Source organism: Meriones unguiculatus, chromosome 15, assembly GCF_030254825.1.
Source record: "Meriones unguiculatus strain TT.TT164.6M chromosome 15, Bangor_MerUng_6.1, whole genome shotgun sequence".
NCBI classification, from domain to species: domain Eukaryota; kingdom Metazoa; phylum Chordata; class Mammalia; order Rodentia; family Muridae; genus Meriones; species Meriones unguiculatus.
In genome coordinates, this window is record NC_083362.1 from 61,687,149 (window position 1) to 61,713,620 (window position 26,472).

Consider the following 26,472-nt stretch of genomic DNA (forward strand, 5'->3'; position numbering starts at 1 on the left):
CCTTTGCTGCCTGGCTCCTCTCCTCCCCGCCCCATTCCAGGTCTGGAACAGGTTGGTGAGCTCCTTCCCTGGGGCTGTACAAGCCTTGTCTCCCAGGAGACAGAGATAACTCGGTTCATCATGCAGATGGGAGCCCTGCCCACGTAGACCCATTCTTTTTTTTCTCTTCCTCAGGAAGGCCAGACAACCCATCCCCATCCAGAGAGGAGAGGCAGCTTTCACCACGAACTCACTTCCACACTGGGCCACTAACCTCTTCCAGGATGGCAGGGAGAGGATCCTCAGGAACAGGGACACGGGCACAAAGTTGATCCCACAAAGTTGGCATGTGAACTGCCTTATCCTAGGACCCAACGGACACCTCAGAGTCTATTCTGAGGTCTACTGTGAAGACCCATTTGTCCAGTCATTTATAGTTTTTCCTGTTGGCAAGCATTGGGGAGGGTTCACACTGGAACACACCCTCATGAGCTATGACTTGCACACACGCCCGCTCTGCAGTTACCCAGAGAGTCGCCGTCATCTTAACTATTAGCTTTAATCACGCAGGTGCTGGAGGCTAGGTGGACTCTGAAAGGGATGCTGTTCCCTGCCTGAGATCAAATCCCAGCTCTACTGATTAAAAGTCAGGTAGTCTCCCCCACGTTACCTTTCCATTTTCTCCTCTGTAAAATGCGAATCATTGTTTTGACTATTGGGAAGATTGAAATGTATGTAAAACACAGAACCACCCTGCAATACACATTCATCAAACAAATGGTAGCAGTTACGGTAGTGTGTTTTCAGGTTAGGGGTGTCTTTGTCTCAGGGCTCTCCCCACTTGCTCTTGGATGAGGTGGGGTTGGATTGGGAGGGGTCAAGGCAGCAAGCATAGCTCCCTTTCCAATCGGATCCAGGTTCTAGGGAAGCCAGCAGAGCACTCAACGTGGTGTACCTGTCAGTCACTTACCTCCCTCTACCTCCCAGGAGCCATTCTGCTCACTCAGTTTGACAGGGTCAGGGGAGGTGTTCCAAGTTCCCCTAATTCTTGCTCAGGCCTGTGCCATCAAGAGGAAAAAAAAAAGTTGGGGAGTAGCGCTGAAGACATAGCTTCTAGTCCCTCTGGTTTTCTTTTCTCTGCCAGCCCTCCTTCCCACCCCACTCCCACCCCTTTGCTTGGGGCCTCAGTTGTTTTTTTTTTTTTTTTTTTGTTTTGTTTTGTTTGTTTGTTTTTTTATCCGTAAGCTAAGATGGCTGCTGGAGGGACCCCCCACCCCTGCTCAGCTCCTGCCATGTCTGAGGAAGGTTCTCCTCCCTCCCCATCCTGCCCCTGGCTTGCCCCACCTGCCCTGCCAGGTAGCTACCCACCTGGCCTAGGCAGAGTGAAGGGGCAGAGCTGCTGTCACCATGGGGATTAATCTCCAAGAAGGTCACCAAGGCTCTAGTGCTACCCCGGCTGCACAGGGATTAGCACCTGGATGTGAGCCCCATCCATTCTCACATAGTCCGGGAGAGGCCTCCAAGCCCAGGGGTTCCAAGGCCGAGCTGGATGCACCACAGCGGTGGGGGAAGGGCAGCTGCTCAGCAGTGACTTGACAGGGAAGGGTGGAGAACTGCCCGTGTCTGCTCAGGGACCGCAGGCGGGCACGAGCCTCGTGCCTTTCCATCTTCTGGCCTTTAATGGGAGGAGAGGAGGAGAGTGTTCATCCCGCCAGTCTTGGTGGTTGCCATTTGCCACCCACCTCAATACTGTCCCTTGAGGTCATCTCCACACCCCACCCTGTTTTCACACTTCCTTCTCCCTCTGACTTTCCACTTCTATCCAGGGGACCTCTAACTCCACTGTCTCTGAAGTTCCCATCTTTTGGTCTTTCACAAGACCACCAACGCCCTGTGTGTGTGTGTGTGTGTGTGTGTGTGTGTGTGTGTGGATTCTCTCGGTGTCTCCCTAGGTCTTGCTTCCACTGTCTGGTGGTTCTGCGTTCCCCCTGCCCTGCCTGAGCGCTTCCCTCTGCCTTGCCTCAGAGCTGCACTCTTTATCTACCTTTTGCGCCTGTTCTCAGGCCTCTCTCTCTCTCTCTCAGGCCTTCCCCTTGGCCCCGTCTTCTCTGCTGTTTCCCAGCCTCACACCCTTCCCCCCCCCCATCTCTTCCACAGGGCAGCACTTCAACTGATCACTCCTTTTCCTCTTCCCCCTACCTGTGCCCTCCCCTTACCGGGAGTGCTGACAGGGAAGACAGGAAGCAGACTCTGGCTTGGAGCGGGAGGGGGGAGGGGCAGCCCGCACACCAGCTGCTGAGTACCCCCCTTCTGTCCCAGCACCTGCAGGCTTGCCTGACGCCTGCAGACTCCACCTCAGGCTGACAGGGGGATGGGAGGGAGAGGAGGGACCCAGAGGAGAGAAGCCAGATGCCCCAAGATGGCCTGGAGAAGTGAATCATGGAAATGGGTAGGGGGTGGGGATATGGAGAAGGAAGCTTAAGGAAGAGGCCCTGTGACATCTGTCACCAGGCCAGATCCTCAGCCCTCTGCGTGCTCTCTCTTTTGCCACCCTATTTCCAAAGGCTGCTTTTGTATGTTCTGGGACCATTCCAAGGGCAGGCCTAGGTTGTGCAGAGTCTGGACAACCCACCCCCAAGGAGTCCCAGTTTCATGCCATGATTGGGGAGGGGAGGGTTCTGCCATCAAAGACATGGGAAATGTGATCCAGGCTGCCAACAGGTAACTCACTCAGTGCCAGCAAGGGCAAGGAGGAAAGACTGTGCCAAGGGAAGCAGGTCATGGAGGCCAGCATGGGGGTTACAAATACCTATCTATGTCTGAGGACATGTGGATCTAGCCTGGCCCTGGGGCTGGTTCAGTCAAGAACACATCTTCCGTCAGAGCCCCTTTGCCACCATTCCTTAGGAACCCAGCAGTTCCCATGGGGCCTCCGCATAGCCAGAAGTTGGGCAGTAGAGTTTAGGGTGGCTGATGGAACAAAAAAAGCAGCTCTAGGAAAACAAAACAAAACAAAAACCGATTTATCACCCTGCTTCCCGTCTTCTGTCTCAGGTGTGGGTTACCTCTCTCCATCTTTGCTTCTTGACCCAGCCAGGGTCTCCTTGCTGCCTCATGAGCAGCCTTTGCCTACCCTTAACCTACAGCTGTCGCCACACATTCCAGGGAGGGGGATGGGGAAGGAAGGCGCCCGGAATCAGAGGACAGACGCACTCATTTCTGGCCTAGCCTCTCCCCCAGGCTCCTCTGGAGGGTAAGACAATCCCTTCTTGTAGGCCAGCTCACGGCATTTTAAGTAACTGAAATGGGGGTGGCCCATTCCAGATCTGGGTTGTGGCTAATGATCCATGGCCGGACTCTGGCTGAGCCGGGCGCTACCCAGACCCAGTCTAGCCCGTCTGACTGGGCTGCGCAGAATACAAGGTTACGGGTTTTGAGAAAGGTGGTGAGCTCCTTCCTGTGTCTGAAGACCCTGTGTTTGTCCTTTTGTGGTGTCTGCTGATGGCAGCTGATATGATCGGACTGAGACACAGACCCGGCAAGTGGCAGGAATGAAATTTTGAGGTGGGAGCGGGAGCACGGAAGAGATTTGAGTCCTCGGCTCACCGTTCGCAAGTTTTCCCCGCACAAGTTTTCTGGCATTGACTCTTGCAGTGGGCCAGGTTAAAGGGACTCGACAGAATGGCTAGGAGCCCAGGAACCAGGATAAAGAGGGTCGTGGAGGCCCTCACCAGTGTGAGGAACGAGGCGGATTGCCTCGGGGTTTTTTTTTTGCAAACGGGAGAACCAAAAGGCTGGGGAAAGACTTGCCCGAGGCCACAGAACTCGCCGGGACAGAACGAGGCTAGAATCCCAATTTCCAAGCTCAGGAGGGGGATCTCTGTTCTGGACCTCAGCCCATTCCGGCCACCCGGCTGGAGCCTGCTCAGCCTGCATCACCCTGCAGCCGGCTATGCCTGGCAGCTCAGAGTCTGCGGGCAGGGCAGGCGGGGCCTGGCGGGAGCCGGATGTTCCCCGGGCACGGTGTGCAGTCTCTGTGACCCATATGGTGGCGGTGGCGGCGGCGGCGGCGGCGGCGGCGGCGGGCAGGCAGGTGCTTGGGTGTCGGTCGGGCCAGCCCCGGGGCTGATGCTGAGAAGCCGCCCCTGCCTCACGCGAGCCGAACGAACAAAACGCTCAGGTCCGGTTTGTGCGAGGGGCTCGTCGCGGGGCCGGCGCAGCGGGGGACCCGGGGCCTGGCGGCGGTCCTCGGAGGTGTCCGTCCTCGGTGGATGGCCTTCCTCGAGCGCAGCGGCGCACAGCGCTGCCCTGGCCGCCGCTCTCAGCCGCGCACCGCTGTCTGACACGTCGGCTGCCCGGGCGGACGCCCGCAGGTGCACACCTGGCCCGCCCCTCCCTCCGGGGCCACCCTCCGCGGCCTTTCTGCCCCCTCCGCCCAAAGCAGACAGGCTTGGCTTCGTCCCCAGCCCACGCCCCGGAGCTTGTGCCCGAGCCAGGGCTCAGTGCACTCTTAATACTGCCGGTTCAGTCCCGCCCCTGCACACACACACACACACACACACACACACACACACACACACACACCTGTCCAGGCGCCCATTTGCTCGGGGCAAATATTGACTCACGGAGGCGGAGCACCCCCCCTCCCGCCCTGGCTCAGAGACCGAGCCTCCGCAGAGGCCTTGTCAGCGGCTGCAGTGGGGGTGGGAGGGTGGGGGGGTGGGGGGAATGGAGAGGGGGAAAAGCTGGGGGGGGGGGGCGGTGCAGGGGTGGCTGCCCTGGACCTGAGTGCCGCTGGAACAACACCAGATGTCACTTTTCCACCCACCTGGCTCCGCGCTCAGGGAGGAGCCAGGCTTAGGGAGAAAACAGAGGCAGACGTGAAGGCAGAACATCTCTGGGTCTGAGGACTGGTTTGTAACGGAGGTCATTTTGGATACGCCTGTGGCCGGCCAAGCCATGGCTTCGAATACTGCACAGATCCTAATTCTGGCAGGCCACTGTCTACCTCAGTTTCCCCTCCTTCTTAATTTGTTTTTGTTTATTCGAGACAGGGTTTCTTTGTGTCTCCCTGCCTGTCCTAGAACTAGCTTTGTAGGCCAGGCTGGCCTCAAACTCACAGAGACTCACCTGCCTCTGCCTCCCAAGTGCTGGGATTAAAGGCGTGAGCCACCACCGCCCCCTTCTTCTTAACCTCTTGGGAGAGTTCAGGGAACCTGGTTGGCCTTGGAGGTGCTGGCGAACAGATACAGGTAGGAGTGTCCATCCCATGTCCACTTGTTTAGCCCACCAGGCCTAGTGCTCCGGTCTTGTCTACCAGGAAACACTGTAGCGAAGCGCCCTCCACTGGTCAGACGAATCCCACTGCAAGTATTAAGAACTCTGCCAGTCAAGGCGGACCGCATCCTCCCCTCTCTAAAGGTCCGGTGGATCTCTGCTGTCCACCCTGACAGTTCTCACTTCCACACATCTCACCACTTTTCTTTCTCCAGGCAAGAGGAAATAAAATCCAGGTAGATGGGGGGGAGGGGGGGTGTTAAAATGCTTTACTTGCAAGACAGTAAAAAAAAAAAAAAAAAAAAAAAGGGAAAAGGGATCAGGGGCAATTTAGGCAATGTTAGAGTTGCTGGGTGCTGTCACCAGCACACAGTCAGGAGTGTGCTGCATCCCAGAGCTGAATGCATCCCCTTGTTGCATAGGCAATAGGGCATCCGCCCTGCAAAAGAGAAAGCCGCAGGGAGGAACGAAGGTGAGGCTTCCAATCCCATCTGAACGCCTCTCCTGTCGTACACCCCTCCAACCAATGAGTGGAACTCCAAGCCCCCACCTGTTCATGTTGACGGGTGGTAGGGCAATGATGCGGGGCCTCGAGGTGAGGACCACCTCTCCGCGGCTTGCCTCCACCAGGATGTTCTGGATCATGTTCTGCAGTATCGCTTCCTGCAGGTTGGTAAAAGCTGACAGCCTGGGAGGAGGGTGTTGCTCTTGTAATCCAATGTTACAGACCTGCAGGCTGCTTTCTCCACTCAGCTGTGTGCAAGTTACTGTGCAAGAGGGTGCTGGGTGCTGCACGGATGCCCAGTGAAACCCCTTCCCCCAGCGGAAACACTACGGGGCATCTTGCTGCAATTTCACAGATGCTAGCTGTGTGGCTGAGATTCAAAGGTGATGTAGTTGCCAGGTTTGGAGGATGGTAGCGATGAGAGGATGAAGAAGAGGTTGTGTGGTGCCAAGGAATCCCCAAAGAAAAGAATGCACCCTCCCTCTCCCCCCCCCCCGCCAAAAGGTCCCAGGAGAAAGTGGCAGAAGAAAGGACACATCAGAAGTGGTAATTGGCCTCTGGTCCTAACCGTCCACTGAAGAAGAGACTTTAAAGATGACCGCCCCTCTCCTGGTAAGTGCTACCAAGCAGGTATCACACGCTACACAAAGCTGGGTTCTGGTCTTTTGAAAAGCCTCCCATCCAAACCTTACACTACCCCAGGGGGTTGTCACTAGACCTTGAGTTAAGAAGAGAATCACGGGCAAGTTGGGGCCAGCCTCAGGGTAAGGCTCTTCCCTGTCCTCACCTGGTCCCAGCTGCTCACCTTCCAATGGCTTCCTTCTCATCATTTTCTTGCTCCTCCTTTATTATGGCTTTCAGATCCTGCTGCCATTGCCACTGCAGGGCCTGCTGGGACTTAGACATCGGTGTGGCAGCCTTCATCACTGACCAGGTCAATTTTGCTTCCTTGTCCATTTCCTCTTCCATTTCCTCCTTGATTGGCTCCTCTTCTGTCTCCTCCACTTCTTCCTCTTCTGCCACCTCCTCTTCCTCTTCCAGCTCACCCTCTTCTTCATCTCTTAACTTCTTCTCAAGGGTGTATTTGTCCTCCTCCTGGTCTTTGTCTTTCTCTTCCTCAAAGCAGCTTGAGGACAGGGACAGGATTGGCATTAAATACAAGCTGCTCTTCTGGGCCAGGAGTCTGGCTGACTGCTCATTCCAGAACTGGCAGAAGTAAGGCACCTGCTCCACCAGGCTTTGGTCCACAGCTTCTTGAAAAGTCTTGTCTTCCAGCAGGCCCCTGGGCAGGAAAAAAAAAAAAAAAAAAGAGATGGAATCTGATGAAAGGGCTTACAGCCAAGGCAACTTTGGCTTTCTTGTTACCCAAGGGGCAGTTCTAGCTAAGTCAGGGAGGAGAGCCTTGGAACAAGGCATCTTTGAGCTCCATGATGTCTTAAAGGTGACCAGGGTGAGATGTAGGCAGAGCCAGCAAGTCAGAATGACACAGATAAAAGGCAGGTCTCCTGAGGCCCTAGGGAATTAACTGGCTCTAGATGGCATCAGACTAGCCACAGAAAGTGAGAGGATCGGGACTCAGCCCTGAAGGTTCACCTAACAGCTCTATCAGACCTGGTCTGTCCCAAGGGTCCTCCAGCAGAGGGATCTTGCAAAGGAATTCTCTTTTTTTGTCAGGGAGAGAAGTCGTGGGGCTTCAGAAGCTTTGGCTGATGCAGCTGGAGAGGTGGCCAGAGAATGAAGGCGCACAGAGCTGAGGGTACCTGATGATGGAGGAGAGGCAGTCAACCACAATCTGCTTCTTCTGCCTCGAGCCAGGGCTCACTTTGTCCGGGGGTTCTTCCTCAAAGGCTTTTGTCTCTTCCCTGAAGGACTTCTTCTTTGGCAGCTCCCTGGAGTAGACCGTGATATTCTGAATGAACTTGGAGTGCTGATATGCTGTGACAGGGGCGTACAAGCCATGACGGCAGCTGCCCAGTCATGAGGACATAAAATATTCTGGGCACATTCCCAGTCTTAATAAAATGTAGTTTCTGTACTCAGAGAGCCACACCCAACCCTTAGGTTAGAACAGGACCCACAGGCTCCAGGTTGGCCAAAGAAGAGAGTGGGAAGCCTTGGTGGCTTCCTCAGGGGCCTCTCTATCAACTCCCTTCAAAAGGACATAAACAATAATGGTGATATCTCGGGCCCATAGTGCCCAATGACTCCTCATCCACCCTGTTCTTGCTTCAGTCCTTCCTAAAGTGTGGATACCACTGTTGTACAAAGGGGGAGAGGATTAAGACTAGAGGAAGGTGGCCCTTCCCCAGGGCTTCACCGGTGCAGGAAGTGGCAGGGAAACTCCGAGAAGAAGTTAGCCAGGTAGTAGTCGATGGCATGGGCCCTCGCGGTGAGGCCTAGACAGAGCAGGCCTGGCACAGGTGGTTGAGGACACGGCCATGACGTCTTCTCCTTTGCCACCTTCAGGTTCCAGCTGGCAGGCCGGCTGAGACACAGGTGGTTTGTGATGGGAGGCAGCGTCTTTGGGAAGAGGCAAGCATAGGTGATAGGGCAACTGCAATCCCAACCGTCAACAGGTCCCCTGGTATAGCTCCCTAGGGTTGTGGACTTGCCTATTAGTACTGTCCTCCCTTCTGTCTAGGAGGCTGGCCCGGGGCTTGTCTCTGGGGACAAGCAAGAACTTTTTTCAGTTATCCCAAGAATGGCCTGAGGCTTTCGGGCTCACCTTGTACTTTTTTGCAGGTTCACAGGCTGTGCAAAATGTTTTCTTCTGCAAGAGAGAGGCCAGCTTAGGATATGACAGCCCCAGTCATGTCCACCTCCATCTTTCTTGCATCCCTCTGGGTTTTGCCCACCCCCCAGGTGCTACCTTCTTCTAGAACCTTCTCTGGGTAAGTGGCGCCTGGGAACAGACAAGGAAAATCTGTTCAGTCAAGTGAAGGATAGAGAAGGAAATGCAATCAAATGTAGGGAGGCTGGCCCCAAAGGTGTGTGCCCTTGGCACTCTGGGTCTTTGGAACTCAGGGAGACAAGAAAACAGCCTGCAATTCTAAAGACTGGAAAGCAGCCTTATTTCCCTATATGATCTGTATTCACAGAGGCCCAAGTCTCCTGGAGAGCTGAGCCTTTTGGAGAGTTCTAAACATGAGTGTAGGCAGGCAGTAAAGTGAGGAGGAATCAAGATGTTTTATGTTTAATATTTGCAGATTATAATGCAGCCTGTGTTTCGGAACTTGTCCCTGGATACCAGTCTTGGCTATAGGCACTCCATGGGTATTAATGATCACAGCAGTGGCTCCAAAGTGGATATCCCACTAGCATTAGGACATATTTTAAAACATTTATTGTTGGGCCGGAGAGATGGCTCAGTGGTTTAAGAGCACTGTCTGCTCTTCCAAAGGTTGTGTGTTCAACTCCCGGCGACCACATGATGGCTCATAACCATCTATAATGTGAACTGATTCCCTCTTCTGGCAGATGTAAATGCAGATAGAACACTCACATACATAAAATAAACAAACCTTAAAAAAAAAAAACATTTATTGTTGACTGAGTGGGATACCTCCTGCCTGTAACCTTCACACTTAAGACACTGAGACAGGAACTGTCCAACTCCCTGTTTTAAAAACTGACCCCCAGACCAGGTGTGGTCATGCACACCTTTGATCCCAGCACTTGGGAGGCAGAGGTAAGAGGATCCCTGTGAGTTCAAGGCCAGCCTGGACTACAAAGTGAGTCCAGGATAGCCAGGGCTACACTGAGAAACCCTGTCTCAAAAAACAAAACAAACACTAAAACTAAATGCCCAAACCCCGTATTTTGTATACAAAAGGGGAGCAAATGCTACAAAGAATTACCATTGTTCAGTCACTCAGCTCTAACTATTAACGGCTCATGGCCATTTTAAACACATCTCTCACCTGTGGATTATCTTGAACAGAATCCCTAATTTATGTTATCGGGTCACATAATTAGCAAAGGTTGAAGCCAAGAATCAAACCCAGGTCTCTCTCTAGAGCCTGCATGTAAGGCCACTAGGCCATGGTGCCCTTCATCAGAAGGTGAGAGCTCTGTGTGGTTCCCTTTGTGTTCTCAGCACCCAACTGGCATGCATCTTCCTGTCTAGCGCAGGGAATTGCCCGCCAGCCTTCCTCACATTGGGTGGTCCAGGATGGCTGTGGGGCTGCTATGCAAGTGAGCAGAATCTAAAAGCAGGTTGGCCAGGTTCCTATGGAGGGCCACCTCAGCCAATCAGAACTCTCTCTTCTGGTGGAATCTGGCAGTGGGAGGCCCACTGAGCACTCCTCACCTTCACTTTCTTATCCGTGATGGTGAACTCCACCTCCTGCCGGGCCTTCTCTTCATTCCACTCCTGTAGCTCCTTGTGATATTGCTGCATGAGTTCTTGCCGGTATACCTGGGCCCAGCACAAGGGGAGAGAAGGCCTAGAGCTGGAGGGTCTCAGCATGAGCCTACCCTGAGCCCTTCTGAGAGCTGGCCCCTGCCTTTCTCTGAGGGTTTGGAGATCTCGGAGTCCTCCTCTGTCCCGTAATTGGGAGCTGTGTCTCAACGTCTATGTGTTTCCCTGTAATGGTCCCTACCTTGCATATCAGGTCCACGCTGTAGAAGCAGGCATGAACCGAGGTCTTCAGGGTCACTAAGATTGGGGCTGCCTCTTCAGGAGCCACTTCTCCTTCCACAGGACTCACAGTTACCTGTTGATTTAGATAAAGAGTTTGTGGATTTGGAGGAAGGATGGCAGTGGGTGGGCTGAGGTAAAGTGGTACAGGATGGGACGGGACAGGATGGGACAGGATGGGTGTGATGGAATAAGGGAAGTTGGAATAGGATAGGACAGAGCAAGATACTATGGATACTACGGAATGGGACAAGATGGTGTGGTACAGGAAATAATGGCATGGGATTGGAGAGCACAGGATGAGATAAGATAGGGCAAGATGGCATGAAATAGGCTAGGCTGGGATGGAACGGGGAGGGATACGTTGAGGGGAGACGAGGCAGTACAGAAGGAGTTTGGAGCCTTGCCCCAAGTTCTCATTCTGGGAGCAAATGGACTCTCACCTCTCCAAAGTCTAAGGTCCTTGGCTGCCAGGTGAAGACAATTGTCTCATTCTTGGAGATGTTGTTGAGAAAGAGCAAACGGCTACACTTGCTCTGCACAGGGATGTTTCCCAGGGAGACATGAGACTGGGACAAGAAGACATTCTGTCAGTGAAGACAGCATAGCATCAGCTTCGGGGGCATGAAGAAGAAACAACTGAAACACTGCCGTTTCCTAAGCTTTTCCAACCGGCCAATTATGATGTTACGAGTTTTCCTCGCATCTGACCCTCACAGTGGCCCTATGCTGGGGGCACAGTTATTCTCTCGTGTTGACTGTGTTGCTGAGGTTCAGGGGTCAGAAACGACCTTTCTAAATTTCTCTCACGTGTAGAGCTAGGATAACTTCCAAGAGCCTCACCCCAGAGCCTATTGTGTCCACAGGGCTTCCAGTGTGCATCCTGACTTGGGGGTATAACGGAGCTCTTAACGGAAAAATGTTCAGTGTAGTGATTGTGTGGGGGTCCAGGAGTAAGTAGATGGTTGTATAGAAGATACATAGATTAGAAAGCTGTATGGGCTTCAGTGTGTAGATGGAAAAGTACATCACAGGGTAGCTGAATAGATGAGCCACTAGGTGAGTGGACCAGGCCTCCCAACAGTAAGAAGCATGTGGACTAGAAGCAGTATTGGTGGCCCCTGATCTCTTGAGCAAAAAAGCCTCTCCTGGACCCACGAGAGGGACTGCTCTGTCTGAAGATGGCATCCAGGATAGGAGGATTTCTTTCTAAATCTTGCAATATCCCTCAGCCCATGCTCACAGAAAAGGGTTGGATCAAGGGTCCTAAAGTAGCTGAGGTGTCCCAAGCAGGAATACTCGTCATCCGCTGACAGGGGAGGCGGGTGCTGTCTTTAAAGCTGGAGCCAGGCTAATTCCGGCTCTTATCCCTCCTCCCCTCTGTAACCAATCTCCTCCTCTCTGTAGCCTTCAGTACTGCCCACCCTTGACTCTAAGGCTCTCCATTGCCTCGGTTTCTCCCAGCTCCCTTTCTCCCACCTGCCCAGGGACCATCAGCCGAGAGTATGTGGAGTTGTTGTCCCACGAGAAGAGGTTGTGGAAGGGGGCGGTGTCACCCATGATATAAGGGTCGTATCCCACTCCTTGGAAGCGGATGACAGCTGAATTCCACCCAATGATGTGTATCGGTACGTCCACCTGGGAAATGACCACAGTGGAGGAAGGAACTGGTGAAATCAAGACACAGGGAGGAAGTCACAGCGCCAAGCCCAAACGCCCCGGGGTTATCCAGGCCACTGCGTACCGTGTAGGTCTTGGCCTCGATGGGTGAGAAGATCCACAGAACCCGAGCAGTGGTTCCTGGATGGATCTCCCCTTTGGGGTTCAGGCAGCAGAAAATAGGATGATCAAAATTTTTTTCTTGAATTTGTGACAGAACACTGGTCTGGACCTCGTACGTCACAGGAACGGAGCCGCCGTTATACAGCTCGTAAATCTGCAAGGGCAGAGATGGGGAGACAGCCAGCCAGCTTGAGACTGTAGAACAGGTACCCACTTTGCGGGGGGCACATTATCGCCACGGTAACTCTGAAGGTCTCTGAGCCCACCTCCCCGTCATTTTCCCCTATGGCTCAATACCTGGATATTCAGTCTGTAAAATTTTAGGATAATCAGAAATTCTGTTTGTAAAGCAGCCATTTACCTCATTTGCCCTCAATTTACACTTGCCAAGTTTATAAAAGACCCTAGTGTGAGTGTCCCTCACATTGGGGTTTGGGGAAATGTCCACATACCTATACACCATCCAGAACCTTTGTCATCTAAGACTTTCAATCTAGTCCACCATAAAGACTGTCACTCTGTTATTAGAGGAAATCTTCTTAAAATGGCCTAGGGAAAGGGTTCTGAAAAACTGAAGGCTGCCTTAGAAAAACAGAGCTGTTCTGGTCTAATGCTTCTTCTCAGAGCTAAGAGTACTAAAACCAGAGAGGAGCAAAGAATTCACCTGGGTTTGGCCCTGGACCTTTCTTCTCTTTTTTAGCCTGGTCCATCTCACGGATCTTGAGATACAGTGCTGCAGGCTGAATACTCTGTACCCAAGCTCATAGGCTGAACCCTAATCCCTGCTGTAAAAATCAAGTTGGCACTGATAGGCTGCTTCCTTCTTGCTGGGTAGTCCTCAGTATGGGGAGTTGCAGTGTAAAATGCTGGGGGAGGGTGGGGGAGGGGGTGCTGAGGGAATCATCAACAGTCCTACCCAACTGTGAACCTGCAAACTATAACAATGACCCCAGTGGCAAAGCCACACCCATGAGTGGAATAATGACGTGTTCTGGGGGGAAACCAGATACTTACTGATCAGATTTAAGGCCCCTCTCTGTGTTTAGAACCCATAGCTGGCCATCTCTTAGAGGCCCCAGAGGTGAACTTGCTACTATTATTTTGCCAAATGACATCAAACTGCCCCTTAACTTTGTATCACTGGGCCCAGTGTGGTTCTCAAGCCTCATCAAAGCACTTTCTTCACACAGTGGATGGTTCACACAGAAGCTCTCAGCCGATCAGAGAGCAGAAAAGAAGTGTCTGTGTACTGCTCAGCTACAAGTGGGACATAAGTATCGTAACCCCCTTCAAGGCTCGGGGCCTGTTGCAGAAGAGGGGAAGGAAGACTGTAAGAGCCAGAAGATGGGCAGGACCGGGGCCAGAGTAAAACAGTATTTTTTTGGACATGACAAGATGGCCGCACTCATGGACTCCCAGCACCTGTGGCTACCTGCACAAGACTCACTCAGTTAACACTGTTGTGAAGGGGAGGAGGGGTTTGTAGAGCCCCACCCCCACCGGACTGAGGAGGTACCGATGATTGACCGAGCTCCAGTGGGTAGCCCCACACCCATGACAATACATGACAGTACATACAGATAGCAGGAATTGGACTTCGTGGGTCAGTTAAAAAAAAAAAAAAAAAAAAAAAAAAAGAGGTCAGGAAATTGGGAGGAGGTGGGGAAATGAGGGTAGATCTGGGAGGAGTCAGGGAGAGGAGTGGCAGGTGAAAATACACTGCATGAAAGTATAAAGTTCTGAAAAGAATTAATTAAAGTATTTTATTAAAAAACAGAGGTGAGGTCTTTCAGGAGGTGATAGGTCAAGGGGGTGGAGACATCATGAAAGTCATGTCAGCCTAAGAAAGCCTGTTTGCCTTCTCTGCTGCATGAGGAAACCTGGACGAGATGTGTGGGAGCCGGGAGGGCAAGCACAAACCAGACACCAACAAAGCTCGACCCTCACCTGGCCTTCATCTGAGACTTCCCAGCCCTCAGAACTCACACTCTCTCTTGCATGCTTTCTCTCTCTCTCTCTCTCTCTCTCTCTCCCTTTCCCATGTGTGTGCATGTACACACATCTGCATATACATGGGGAGGCCAGAATCACATAGGTGTTCCCCTTGATTACTCTTTTCCTGGAACTCACAGATTGGCTAAACTGACTAGTGGACAATGATTAAAAAAAAAGTTGATGTCTAGCTCTGGCTTACACACACACACACAAACACACAGAAACATTATATGCATGCGCACATATACACAAACATATACATACACAAACATGTACACACAGACATGTTTACACATACACACAAATATGTACACATACAAACATATGCACACACACAAGCTTGTATACACAAAAGCATGAATACACATACACAAACATGAACACATAAACATGTACACACATATACACATGTACACACACAAACCTATACACACACATACATAGACATACACCAAAAAGAAAGAAAAAGCTTGCAACGTCTGAAGACTCACGTTGCCATCCTCTGTTCTCTGGAAGGATGTGCTTCTAAAAGCAATCATCTCCAGACTGTGGCTGAGACCTCCTAGCCAACATGTCTAGATAAACTGAGTGGGTCATAGCTGGCATTTATGACATAGGACAGGATAAAATTAAAAAGACATTATTTGAGCTGGGTGATGGTTGTGCACACCTTTAATCCCAGCGCCTAGGAGGCAGAGGCAGGCGGACCTCTGAGTTTGAGGCCAGCCTGGTCTACATAGTGAGTTCTAGGACAGCCAGGGCTACACAGAAGAGACGTTATTTGTGTACTTTGTATGTAGAAGGTTAAGTACGGATTTGCAGTAATTCTAGCTGAGCGTATGTATAAGCACTGGAGTGAACCACAAATGACGTAAAATGAATTATTAACACTAATAATGCATGGTCAAGAAGATGAAAGATCCCTGTGCTAATGGGGAAAAACACTTCTGCCTGGGAACGGAGACTGACCAAAGGGCTTTAGTACCAGAAGATTGTGGCCTTAAATCTTCCCAGTGGTTTCATGTGGCGCAGAGTCTGTACGCCTGTAAGGACTGACCCGGGCACACAGAGACCGACGCTCAGGCCTTTCAGTGACAGGGTCCCACAGGCCACCGACCTGGCGTGGGGGAAGTGTGTCGCCGATGGGAACGGGGATGAACTGGTGGGCGGTCGAGGTGAAGTGCACGTACTTCTGCCCCAGCTTCACCGTCACGCCTATGAAGTGGAGCTGGAAATAAAGAGCCCACGTAGGGCGAGCTGCCCTGTGAGAACGGGCAGACCCAGCCGAGAGACGGGCCCCAGGGCCCCAGGGGGCAACACCCCCAGCTCCTCTCTTGGATGTCCAAAGGGCTCCTGGATCCAGTCGCCAGTCCCCAGACCCCGGCAGGACTGGGGTGTGAGGTCTCACCAGGATCTCCCGTCCATGGGACACCTTGAAGAGCACAGAGAGGTGATCAGTGCCGATAAACAGGTGGCTGGGAGGGCGGAGACAAGTTGGACAGTGAGTTCCGGAGCCTTCTTTGGATGGGAAAACAAGTGTGGCTTTGGGTCAGACAACCACATCTGAATTGGGACAGACGGGAATGACATAGGCCTCTCCTGCAGGGGATTGTCTTGGGTCCCCTGGCGTCATGCAGACAAAAGCCAGGGCTAGGGAGCTCTTGGAAGGAGGAGCACGGTAGAGGGCTCGGGAACACCTGTATTTTAGCTCCACCATCTGCTCCTTCCCAGGGCTCAGGCTTCCAGACTTGGGGTTGATGATGAAGAGGCAATTATCCTCTGCACGCATTTGGTGGAGCTCAGCGAAGTTGAGCTCTGTTTCATCTGCCCACAGATCCGTGTCTAGCTGCTGGTCGCTTGGAAAGAGGAAGGCCCTGGGGGAGGCAAGGGAGAAGAGTGAAGCCATGCAGAGTCTAAGTCATTTGGAAAGATGGGCAGGCAGAGGGGCTTTCGCCATACCTTCCGCACTTTGCACCCCCATTTCATGAGCTGACCCATGTTCTGGTGAGCAACTGAGGCAGAGTCTCCTTTCATAAATGCCCCCAAACCCAGAAATAGCCAGCACGGTGGCTCACACCTGTAATAGCAGCACTTAGGAGGATTGCTGAAAGTCAAGGTCAATTTGTGCTGCATAGTGAGTTCCAGACTAGCTTGGGTTAAAGAATGAGACCTTAGCTGGGTGTAATGGCACATGCCTGTAAAGCTAGCACTAAGAGAGGCAGAGGCAGGCAGATCTCTGCGAGTTCAAGGCCAGTCTGGTCTACAAAGCCAGTCCAGGACAGCCAAGGCTACACAGAGAAACACTCTCTCGAAAAACAAAACAAGCAAACAAAAAAAGAGTAAGACCCTTTGTGCTGATTTGAATGAGAATGGCCCCTCTGAATGCTATGAGTCAGTGGAACTGTTTGGGGAGGATTAGGAGGTGTGACCTTGTTGAAGGAGGTGTGGCCGCGTTGGAGCAGGTGTGTCACTGGGGGTGGGCTTTGAGCTTTCAAAATCCCTGTCAGGCCCAGTCTCACTCTTTCCCTGTCTGCTGCTTGCAGGTCAGGAAGTGAGCTCTTAGCTCCTTCTCCAGCATCATGCCCATGTACTCCCAAACATGATAATCATGGATTAACCCTCTAAAACTGTAAGCAAGAACCCCATTAAATGCATCCTTTTATAATAGTTGTTTTAAATTGGTATTTCACCACAGCAATAGAATAATGACTAAGACACCATCTTCAAACAAACAAACAAACAAACAAACACTAACTAGAGACAGAAGCAGACCCAGAATGAATAATGAACAGTGAAGACTGCAGCTCTCGTTTTGGACACCAGGAGCCAAGGGTGTCACTTGTATATGTGAGTCACTTAGGACTGGCCACTGGGTCCTTCTTTCATAACCTCTCAGGGAGAGCATTTGCAACCCTAGGGAATGCTGGCAGGACCACTCAGGGACCCCTGGGAAAAAGGGTGTTGAAGTTAGCTTGAACGCGGGGTACAGAACAGGTGCCCAGAGGACAGGTGATCTTAAAGCAAGGAAGAATGTGAAGAGCAACCTCACAAGGCCTCACATGGTAGCAAGGTAGACATTGCCCTCCAACCAGCTGCTGAAAGCAGTGATGAGGGGTCCCAAGGCCATCATTCGATAGAACTCTTTCTTTCAGAGAGATGGAAGGGAATTGTCCCCAGTATCAAACTGAGTCAGGGAATTGAACAGAGGGCACCCAGAAATGGAAGGCAAAAGAGGCAATAAGCCTCAACAGGAGTCAGAGAACTGCACTCCAAAATCACAAGAGTTCTGTCTTCTTTCCTATCACACAAGAAATTTGAAAAATAGATGCATATAGTGATGGAAAAGTTCAGAAAGAGCAGACATCCCCAAACACAGGTAGAGTGAGAGGGGAGTCCTGCTAGCTTTTGGAAAGAATTCGGCAGCATGTACTAAGACAAAACACACACATGTCCTTTGACCCGCAAGTCCTACTCTTGGGAAACCACCCGTATGATTAAAATGCAGACATGGAAATATACCAACACACACTGAACATCTTAAAACAATCTTTTTGTGTATGTGTGTATATGACATATGTGTGCATGTGTGTGAGGGTGCCACAGCATGCGTGTGGTCAGAGGACAACGGTGGGTGTCAGTCCTTGGCTTCCATCTTGTTGAGACAGGGTTTGTTTACCACTGTGGGTGTCAGGCTTAGCTTCTGGGAATGACTGTCCTGTCTCCTCTTCCCATCTTGCCACAGGAATGTTGGAATTACAGACGTGTGCTACTGTGGCTGGCCTTACATGGGTTCTGGGACTCCTAACTCAGGACCTCGTGCTTGCATAACAAGCTTGGTTAGGGTTTTACTGCTGTGAGACACCATGGCCACGACAACTCTTACAAAGAAAGCATTTCATTGAGGTCAACCTTCAGTTCAGAGGTTTACTCCATCATCATCACGGCAAGAAGCATGGCGCCATGCAGGCGGGCATGGTGCTGGGGAGGGAGCTGAGAGTTTTACAACATGAACTGTACGCAGCAGCAGGAGCCTGCCCCACTAAGCCTGGCTGGAGCATCTGAGACCTCAAAGCCCACCTTCACAGTGACACAGTACCTCCAAGGCCACGCCTACCCCAACAATGCCACACCTACTAACAGTACCAGACCCCATGAGCCTATGGAGCCGTTTTTCACGCAAACTACCATATCCACTGCACTGTCTCCTCAGTCCCATGCAGTGATATTTACATATACATCTATACATGAAACTTTCTTTATGGTGGCAAAAAAAAAAAATGTTCCTTTTATTGGGAAAAAAAAAATCTTCCAATAAAGGAGTGGCCTAATCACTTAAGTCCCTTTATATTGTAGAATACCGAGCAACTGATAAAAGAAGGTACCAGGTCTACAGGTACTCCACTCCAACCATTCTTCCTTCACAGCACACATTCTAGAGGGGGATTCGTTCTGCAAAGCATACAGCTGTCTGTATGTGGCATAAATGCTGAGGGGGAACACGCCCAAGCCCTGGCCACCCCAGCAGTGGATATGAGCCTGAGGCTGGGGGTTCTGAATTTTCTCCCATCGGTTGTATGGCTTGACCTGATGCAGGTGAGTGCCGCTTTTCTCGTTTTTTTTGTTGGTACATTGTCCTTGTGGGATGTGTACAATATACCCTTGTTCATTCAAATGCTGATTTCTCTACGCCACTATCTGGTTTCAATCGGACATTGCATTGTGATGCTTATTCTAACGATCACCTGTCTCAAGTTTGTGTAAACATGCCACCATTTGTTCTCTGTATTGTCAGTAAAACAACCAGCCAGTGCTGAGCAATGGAGAGAATAGGGTGGGACATCCTGGTCCAGAGGGGAGCAGAAGGAAGCGAGTGGGAGGAGTCGGGAAGAGAGATCAGAGAGGACAGGACTTGGAACCACCGGGAGGGATGAACTGGACCTAAGATATGACTAAAAGCAAGTATAATGTGTAAAATCTGAATGGGAGGAAGCTGTATGGGCTTGAAGGTTTAGGGTAGAGTAATCACTGCCCAGCATTGTACTCTAGGTTAACTAAATACATCCTAGTCTCTGTGTGGTGATTTGGGTATACAGCTGGTTTAGGAATAACTGCTGTTTAACTAAAAGATAAATCAATAATAAATATTAATAATCAACAACACATTTTATTTGGGGGCATGTTGAGCAGTGGCAGAGGGGGAGCTCTCGCTATTTCGGGATGATCTGGGAAATTTCTGTAGCTCCTTTACACACAGTCACTTCACTGGTCTACTGCTGAGATGATTTTCCTGCCTCTCGCTTGACTTGTTCTAATGCACACGCCTTCTCCTGAAAGCTGGAGGACAACACCACCCTCCTAACCTACCATCCCCTGGAGATCAGACTGACAGGCCATGAAACCAGGCCTTTGTCCCCTTCTGCAGCTCACATCTCACCAGCCTCTTAACAAGCTCAGAGTCTCTGGAGGAAGACTCTAGGCCCTTTGTGTCCTGCCCCGGCCTGTAGCTCCAGCTGTATTCAAGGTCCTCCTTTTCTTGCTGTCTTTCAAAATTCCTCCTTCTCTTCCTCCTCACTGTGCTAGGATTGAAATGGGGGCTCTGCGTATGCTCAGCAAGCACTGTACTCCTGAGCCCTCCAGAAAGTCTCTTTGCTCTCACCATCACCCTGCTTGAAGTCGTCAGTGACGCTGTGAGTCCACACCTTCCTCCTTCCCCGCATACCACCCTGTCCTAGGAGGCTGCTGTACCCTGGGTTCCTGTTGCTCCCAGAGTGCAGGGACTGGCCTGGTCCCTATTTCTGTTCTTGGGACGGACCTGAGGCTTAATTGTAGGAAATGCCCGAGACAAATGTAGCCAGGGAAATAAGAGCACCCTAGCGAACAAATAAACAGCGCATCTGATGTCTTTAAGAGCCTGTCCTCTAGAATGCGAGGAACCTTGCAGCCATATGCCAGACTCAAACACAGCACAAGTCCCAGGAGGAGAAGGATTGAGGGGAGAAGGCAGCTCCGTGGTTCTCTGATCCTCCTCCCCAGCTTGGGCTCCCCCTTCATCCTGCCTACTGCCATCTCTAAGGCAACTCCATGCTCTCCTTGCATCACTGGTCCAGATGAGAATAAAAGTCCCCATCTGTTCTTCATGAGCTCAGCAGAGAGATGCTAGTTTTGCAAAATTTTGGTCTTCTAAGAAAGTGAAGTGAACCACAGCACAAAACGCACAGGAAAGTCAGGCCACTTGAGCTCTGGAGGAAGCATGGCAAGGCTTCCTGTACTTTTAAGAGATCTTCTGCCAGCAGGATCCAGTTCAGGGAGCTCTCCCTGGGTCTTGTCTGTCCTGGTTGCCAACATCGTGGACCTTCTCCACAGAGTGTGTGAGCTGGGTTGCTCCTACACACCCATGCCTATGTCTTCCAAAATATCCCAGGATACAGGCCAGTGCCCCGTGTTCTAAAGACACTGGCTCCTGGCCTACTTAGGACAGCCACTATCACATCTAAGCCCAGGATGGGCTCTGGGATTTCCCAACCAGGCCAAGCAGTCCCGTCAGGATCCATAGTTATTCACAATCCTTCTTTTTCCTATAGCTGCCACATAATGAGCCAACCTCTCCATCTTACCACTGTGAAGGCCTGGGGCAGTCAGAGTTTAGGGGTAACCATTGTATGCCTGTCAGTGAAGAGTGTCCTCCTTCACTCTACACTCCCAAGATGGCCTCTGCTCAGGCCAGCAGGTTCTGACCCCAGTGTTTCTTCTTGAATTCTCCCACTCACTCACTTTCCCACAACACACCCTCAGGCTGGGCCTTGACTCTCTCAGCCTGATCCAGATAAGGACCCTTCTCTCATACTTCTCATTAGCCAACCAGAACTGAAAGTCTGTTAACAGACATTTACTAAGAAGTCTAAGTATGTTCACACCAGGAACGTGATGTGGAACCAGGTGGCTTGCTGGGCATGAGTTCTGGGCTCTCATGAGAGGCAGGAGAATGGACAGGCTTGGTGGGCTCAGGTCTTTAGACCTGGCCTCCTGTGACCTGCCAGGCAACTATTTTGTGGCCAGACTCCTTCCCTGCAGTGCGACAGCCTTGCTCAATCGCGCCCTCCGGTGGTAGGCTCCAGTGTGGCAGCAGATGCCTGTCTTCCTTGGTAGCCTAGACTTGCCTCCATTTGGCCCCAGCCCCAGCAATCTGTCACTCAGTGTGGTGCCAGTCCTCATGTACAGAAGCAACTGGAAGCCTTCTTGCTGACTAACTGGGGTGGGCAGGTGCCCCGGAGATGGCACATCTGGATCTGAACCTGGCCCTGCCTCTAAGAGCTGCGTGGCTTTGACTGAGGTCTTAGTCCACTGACGCTCGGGCACTGTCTTTTGAGAAAGCCTGGAGAGGTCTTTCTCACGGGGACACTGCAAAGGTCAAGGACCGAAGGCTGGAAGAACACAGGGGCTGGTCTGTATCATTCATTCGGTTACTGATATTGCTGTGACCAGTTGCCAGGAGCCCGGCTGCGGCCAGTGACATCTCCCAAGTGCTGCGGGAAACTGTGGTCTCCCCTAGGCCCCCTTACCCTGTCAGTGGGAGGCCCATTTGCAGACCTCAGGTGGGCTTCCCGGGAAGGAAATGGCTATCCTCTACTCCTGGCCTCTACGGCTCTGTCCCCAGACCCCCTCGGCATCCCCTTTCTGCCCAGCCATACCAGTCCAAGGGCACCAGGCCGCTGTTCTTCAGCACGAGGAGCACCACGGAGGGTGGGGCATTGAGCGGTGCTGCTCCAAAATTGAAATCCAGCTTCAGAGGCGTGAAGACAGGGGGTGTGTGGCTCATGCTGTGCGAAGCGGAGAAATGGCTCAGTGCTGGCATTGGAGACAGCTCGGGGCTCTAGCCTTGGGTGCCCATCCCCAGGTACAAGGTGAAAAATTTGGAATTCGGGATCATTGAGATGGCTCCTGAGTGCTCAAGTCAACCGTTGCCTTGCTCTAAGAATTTAGGGCCCCCTCACACCCATCTTCTTGGGAAAGGCCTAGTGTTGGGTGGTTGGTAGGCAGCCTGTGATTGTCCACTATGTCCTGCCTGCCCCCGAGCCGAGCTTACCTGTGCCGGGTGGGCACCTTGTAGGTGAGCTCCTTCTCGGTTGGATCACGTGCCAAGTAACTATTGAGGGTGTCCAGGGAGAAGAGGTTCCATAGGTGCTTGCGAGTGATGCCCTCAGCACTGCCCATGGAGGAGATATCCAGGATGGAGAGTAAAGGGTACACAGCCGCCAGGGAGACAAGGCACAGTTGTTGCTTCTCACCAGGCATGCTATCTGGGGACATGAGTGTGGGGGAGAGCAGAGGGTTCAGTTCCCCTGGGGGTAGGCGCAGAACGGTCAGACACAGTGGCTGAGCTTCAGTCTAGAGCACATGTCCGACGGCAGCCAGACCTTGTCTAAGGCTTTCCACGTGCTGGGCACGGTCCTGCTTTAGCACACAGTCTGGCATTTATTTAACTTTAACTTGCACTACTATTTATTTTCAAACTCATTGCAATACAGCATACTTCACAGTCTGTAAAAACTACTCCTCAACACACACAATAGGCCTTCTATATTCACAGAGAAATGCTACCACCAACACTAATTTTAGAAAGTTTCTATTGTTAACCCCCACCAAAAAAAACCCCAAAACCTCAGTACCAACCACTCAACACTCCCCATGTACTCTTCCCCCTTTCCTAGCAATCACTAGTCTATTCTCCATCTCTGTGCTTTTTCTTTTTTTTTTTTTAATCTATCCTGAGTATTTCAAGCATGGAATCATTCAGTGCTTGGCATTTTTTCTTTCTTTTCTTTTCTTTTTTCTTTTTTTTTTTTTACGATTTATTTATTTATTTACAGCATTCTGCCTGCATGTACACTTGCATGCCAGAAAAGGGCACCAGATCTCACTATATGGTTATGAGCCACCGTGTGGTTTCTGAGCATTGAACTCAGGACTTTTGGAAGAACGGCCAGTGTTCTTAACCTCTGAGCCATCTCTGCAGCCTGTGCTTAGACTTTTCCGACTGGCTTCTTTCACTTAGCGCCATGCTTTCGATGCCCATCAATATAGTGGCATATGTTACTACTTCATTTTTTTGTGTGGCCTGTAGTCTGTGGTCATCTCCTTTTTATTGATGGGGAAGCTGAGGCATATTTAGGTGAAACAACTAGCTAGCACCACTCTGCCAATAAGTGTGGGAGAGTCAGAATCCAATCCCCTTGAGTGAATATTCTTCTGATGCCTGCCCCAGGAACTTTCAGATGGCACAGGGAAGAGCAACTTTGTCTCATGAAGGAGAGAGCTAAAGCTTGACTGAGGACTTGCCTGAGATTCTGACAGAAGGCAGCACATTTGCTAACTCTTGTGTGTTCACAGCTCAGGGACATGTGTGTAGATATCACGTGGGCAGACACAGTTACACACGTCAGACCCCTAAGGCACAGTCCTGTCCTGCCCTCACTCACTTGCCAGCTTGTCCTGGACTTAGCATGCCTCCAGTTCTGTGTCCCACAATTCACCTCTTCTCTTCTCCCCTTCCTGGCCCCGAATCTTTGCTAAGTGCCCAGGTACCTCTGTGGGACAGGAGACAGTAGCTGATGGTCCAGGAATACTGGGAATGGCTTTTAGGACAGGCAGTCAGGGTGATGGTATCCTGGGAATGAGGTGGCATGGTCCCCTCCAAGCGGTTGAGTTCTAGAGCTGCCGGGGGATGGTGCAGGGGTCATCACTGGGCATCTGGACAGAGGTGTCCTGGCCTCTCCTCAGATACTCTCCCCTGAGTCACCACAACACTCCCTGATAGAGAAGGCCGGGGCAGAAAGAACCATGCATCTTGATGTCAGTGGCATTTGCCTTAGTTAAAAAGCAGAAATGCTAGGTTTCCGGCTTTCTTTTCTGACCCATGCCATGTGCGGGTCATCTGTCTTAGGTACACACAGACACACAGACCACACACACACACACACACACACACATGCACCACCCTCCCTCGCTCCAGACCCAGCCCAGGCCTCAGTACCACAGGGGTCATCGTTGAGGCCTTTGGGCCTGTGCTGCTCCAGGACTAGGCGGTAATAGAGGGTGCAGTTGCCATCGTTCAGGAGTAGCAAAGACTTGACCTCCCGGCTGTTCACCAGTACGTTTCCAAAGTCCAGCTCCTTTGGCTTTGCCTGGGACCACAGCCAGCCAGCTGCTGGGGGTGCCCCCAACCCCTGGTCTTCAGAACATCCCCCAAGGAAAGGCGGATCTGAGGTCGTGTGCGCAAGGATCCGTATCTTGTCCTCGATCTTGTCTCCTGCCTTCTTAAGGTTGGGCACCTGGGACTTTCCCTCCCACGTGGGTCCTGGCTCCACCCCCAACAGGGCTCCCACTCACAGAGAGGCATCCGGTAACGCCCATGCCCACCAGCCGAATCCGGTAGTGCATGGTGGCTTGAGGTGTGGCCTTTTTCGGCTCTTTGGCTTCCCAGACCCACATCCCCACTCGAAACAGGTACTTGGTCTCCTCCAAAGGGCTGAAGATCCATGTCAGTGTCTGGGGTCACAGAGATGATTCATTCTCACAGGCAAGTGTCCAGGATACCCCCCTCCTGGACTGCTGGCTCAGGGAGGTCCTTTTTGTCTGCCTGTTTACCCAAGTGCTGAGCACTTTACACACACCATCTTGTCTTGTCTCCAGAAGTCCCTCAATTCTACATCCCCATGACCCGGCAGTGGCATTGTTTTCCAGACTCATTTTGAAGGAAACTGGAGCCTCAGAGAAGTGGAATAACTGGACTGGGTCAGAAACCTGGCGGCAAGGCACTGGGGCAGGATCTCAAGTGGCTTTCTATGTCTGTGTGATCCCTGAGGCTCCCATTTCCTATCCATGGGTGTTCATGGGTATCACACATTGGTGCTATTCCTTGGAGTCTGACCTACCTCAGAATAGGGACAAATTTTTTTTTTTTTTTTTTTTTTTGGTGACAATTTGGGTCCCCCACTTTGTATTGATCTGGAACCTCTGGTGTCTCCTTTCTCGCCCCCTCCTGAGAGAGTCACCCATACCCAGCTGATTCAAACTACCTGCCAGGAATCTTGTTGCTTAGGTATCATGGATGATGAGGTTTAGACATGCCCTGGACCCTGGCATCACTAATGCTGCATTCAGTCCCAATTCTGCACTTTTAATCTTGGTCTTTTAAACACTCTTCCCCCTAAGTCTCAATTTCCTGTAAGATGAGGGTGAGGGAGGTGTTAACTAAAACCTACTCACAGTCTAGAGAAGGTGACTACAGATTTCTTAGTTAGGTGTGCATTGCAGGCCATGAGAACCACAGGTAAGAGATGGCAAAGGTAAAGGTGACAGGTACCCGTCTGCCCTTGGCAAGGGGGTCCAGGCACTCACAACATTCTCGTTAGGATGAATGATGCCCCTGGAGGGCTGGACAGCCAGCATCTTTTGGTGCTGCTGGGAGACTCTCCATTCGAACTCCAGGGGTAGCCGTGTGGGGTTGTGAAAGGTGAAGGTACAGGTGGAGGAGCATCCCACCCAGGTAGGCTTGAAGAAGATGCTTTTGTAGGTGTCCAGCTTCAGCTGCAGTGGCTCTTCTCTGCTCTGCATGCTTACTTCCTAAGCCAGAGGAAGGAGGGAAGGAAGGAAGGAAGGAAGGAAGGAAGGAAGGAAAGACGATGCCATGACCTTTTGGCTCGCCCCACACACCTAGGAAGCATGGCTGTGCAGATTTTCACACTTGGGAGGGGACAGCCAGTGCTGTCTTCTAGTCCGGACATAGCAGTTTCTCTCAAAAGCAGATTAAAAGGAACCCAGAGCTAGGTGTAGTGAAAACCCCAGCAATAGAGTAGGTGAGGCAGGAGGATTGCCTTGAGTCCAAGACCAGTTGGGGCTATATATGGTGATATAATCTCTTTGTTGTTGTTGCTTTTTCCCGAGACAGGGTTTCTCTGTGTAGCCCTGGCTATCCTGGAACTTGCTCTATAGACCAGGCTGGTCTCAAACTCACAGAGATCCGCCTGCCTCTGCCTCCCGAGTATGCCACCACTGCCTGGTGATATATTGCCTTAAAAACACAAACAAATATCAAACCCTCAGGGACAAAGAGAGGATGTGTCAGTCTTTCTTGGGGTCAGATGTGGGTTTACCATCCATCCCCGTCCCTGGGCTGTCTGCAAACACCCCACCACTGCCTGTGGGTGTGAGTCTGGGATCTTGGAGGCAGGGTTGTCAGGGGTGGAGCCCAGAGCTCCCCCTCTATCATCCTTCCATCCTGAAGGAATGTTCCTCA

The 26,472-nt window shown here is 51.5% G+C and overlaps 1 protein-coding gene and 2 long non-coding RNA genes across 3 annotated transcripts in view; 2 read left to right on the forward strand and 1 right to left on the reverse strand.

Annotated features, from left to right (window-relative positions):
* Positions 1 to 5,560: 5,560 nt before the first annotated feature.
* Positions 5,561 to 26,472, reverse strand: part of Cfap65 (cilia and flagella associated protein 65) — a 37,170-nt gene continuing 16,258 nt past the window's right edge. Inside the window, exons 15-34 of the mRNA XM_060368643.1 lie at positions 25,575 to 25,799; positions 24,564 to 24,722; positions 24,208 to 24,358; positions 23,760 to 23,888; positions 22,261 to 22,474; positions 21,866 to 21,994; positions 15,875 to 16,051; positions 15,586 to 15,652; positions 15,295 to 15,405; positions 12,145 to 12,336; positions 11,880 to 12,038; positions 10,844 to 10,987; positions 10,363 to 10,476; positions 10,071 to 10,178; positions 8,487 to 8,531; positions 8,079 to 8,281; positions 7,522 to 7,650; positions 6,567 to 7,043; positions 5,807 to 5,944; positions 5,561 to 5,695 (exon numbers count right to left, since the gene is read on the reverse strand). Of these exons, the coding sequence (XP_060224626.1) occupies positions 5,587 to 5,695; positions 5,807 to 5,944; positions 6,567 to 7,043; positions 7,522 to 7,650; positions 8,079 to 8,281; positions 8,487 to 8,531; positions 10,071 to 10,178; positions 10,363 to 10,476; positions 10,844 to 10,987; positions 11,880 to 12,038; positions 12,145 to 12,336; positions 15,295 to 15,405; positions 15,586 to 15,652; positions 15,875 to 16,051; positions 21,866 to 21,994; positions 22,261 to 22,474; positions 23,760 to 23,888; positions 24,208 to 24,358; positions 24,564 to 24,722; positions 25,575 to 25,799 (3,180 nt within the window). The 3' untranslated portion in view covers positions 5,561 to 5,586. The remainder of the gene's footprint in view (positions 5,696 to 5,806; positions 5,945 to 6,566; positions 7,044 to 7,521; positions 7,651 to 8,078; positions 8,282 to 8,486; positions 8,532 to 10,070; positions 10,179 to 10,362; positions 10,477 to 10,843; positions 10,988 to 11,879; positions 12,039 to 12,144; positions 12,337 to 15,294; positions 15,406 to 15,585; positions 15,653 to 15,874; positions 16,052 to 21,865; positions 21,995 to 22,260; positions 22,475 to 23,759; positions 23,889 to 24,207; positions 24,359 to 24,563; positions 24,723 to 25,574; positions 25,800 to 26,472) is intronic.
* Positions 5,692 to 8,085, forward strand: LOC132648095 (uncharacterized). Its single transcript, XR_009586470.1, has 5 exons — positions 5,692 to 5,925; positions 6,010 to 6,144; positions 6,266 to 6,373; positions 6,623 to 6,695; positions 7,436 to 8,085. It is a non-coding gene; the product is annotated as an uncharacterized LOC132648095 (long non-coding RNA).
* Positions 11,908 to 13,717, forward strand: LOC132648096 (uncharacterized). Its single transcript, XR_009586471.1, has 3 exons — positions 11,908 to 12,028; positions 12,277 to 12,388; positions 13,373 to 13,717. It is a non-coding gene; the product is annotated as an uncharacterized LOC132648096 (long non-coding RNA).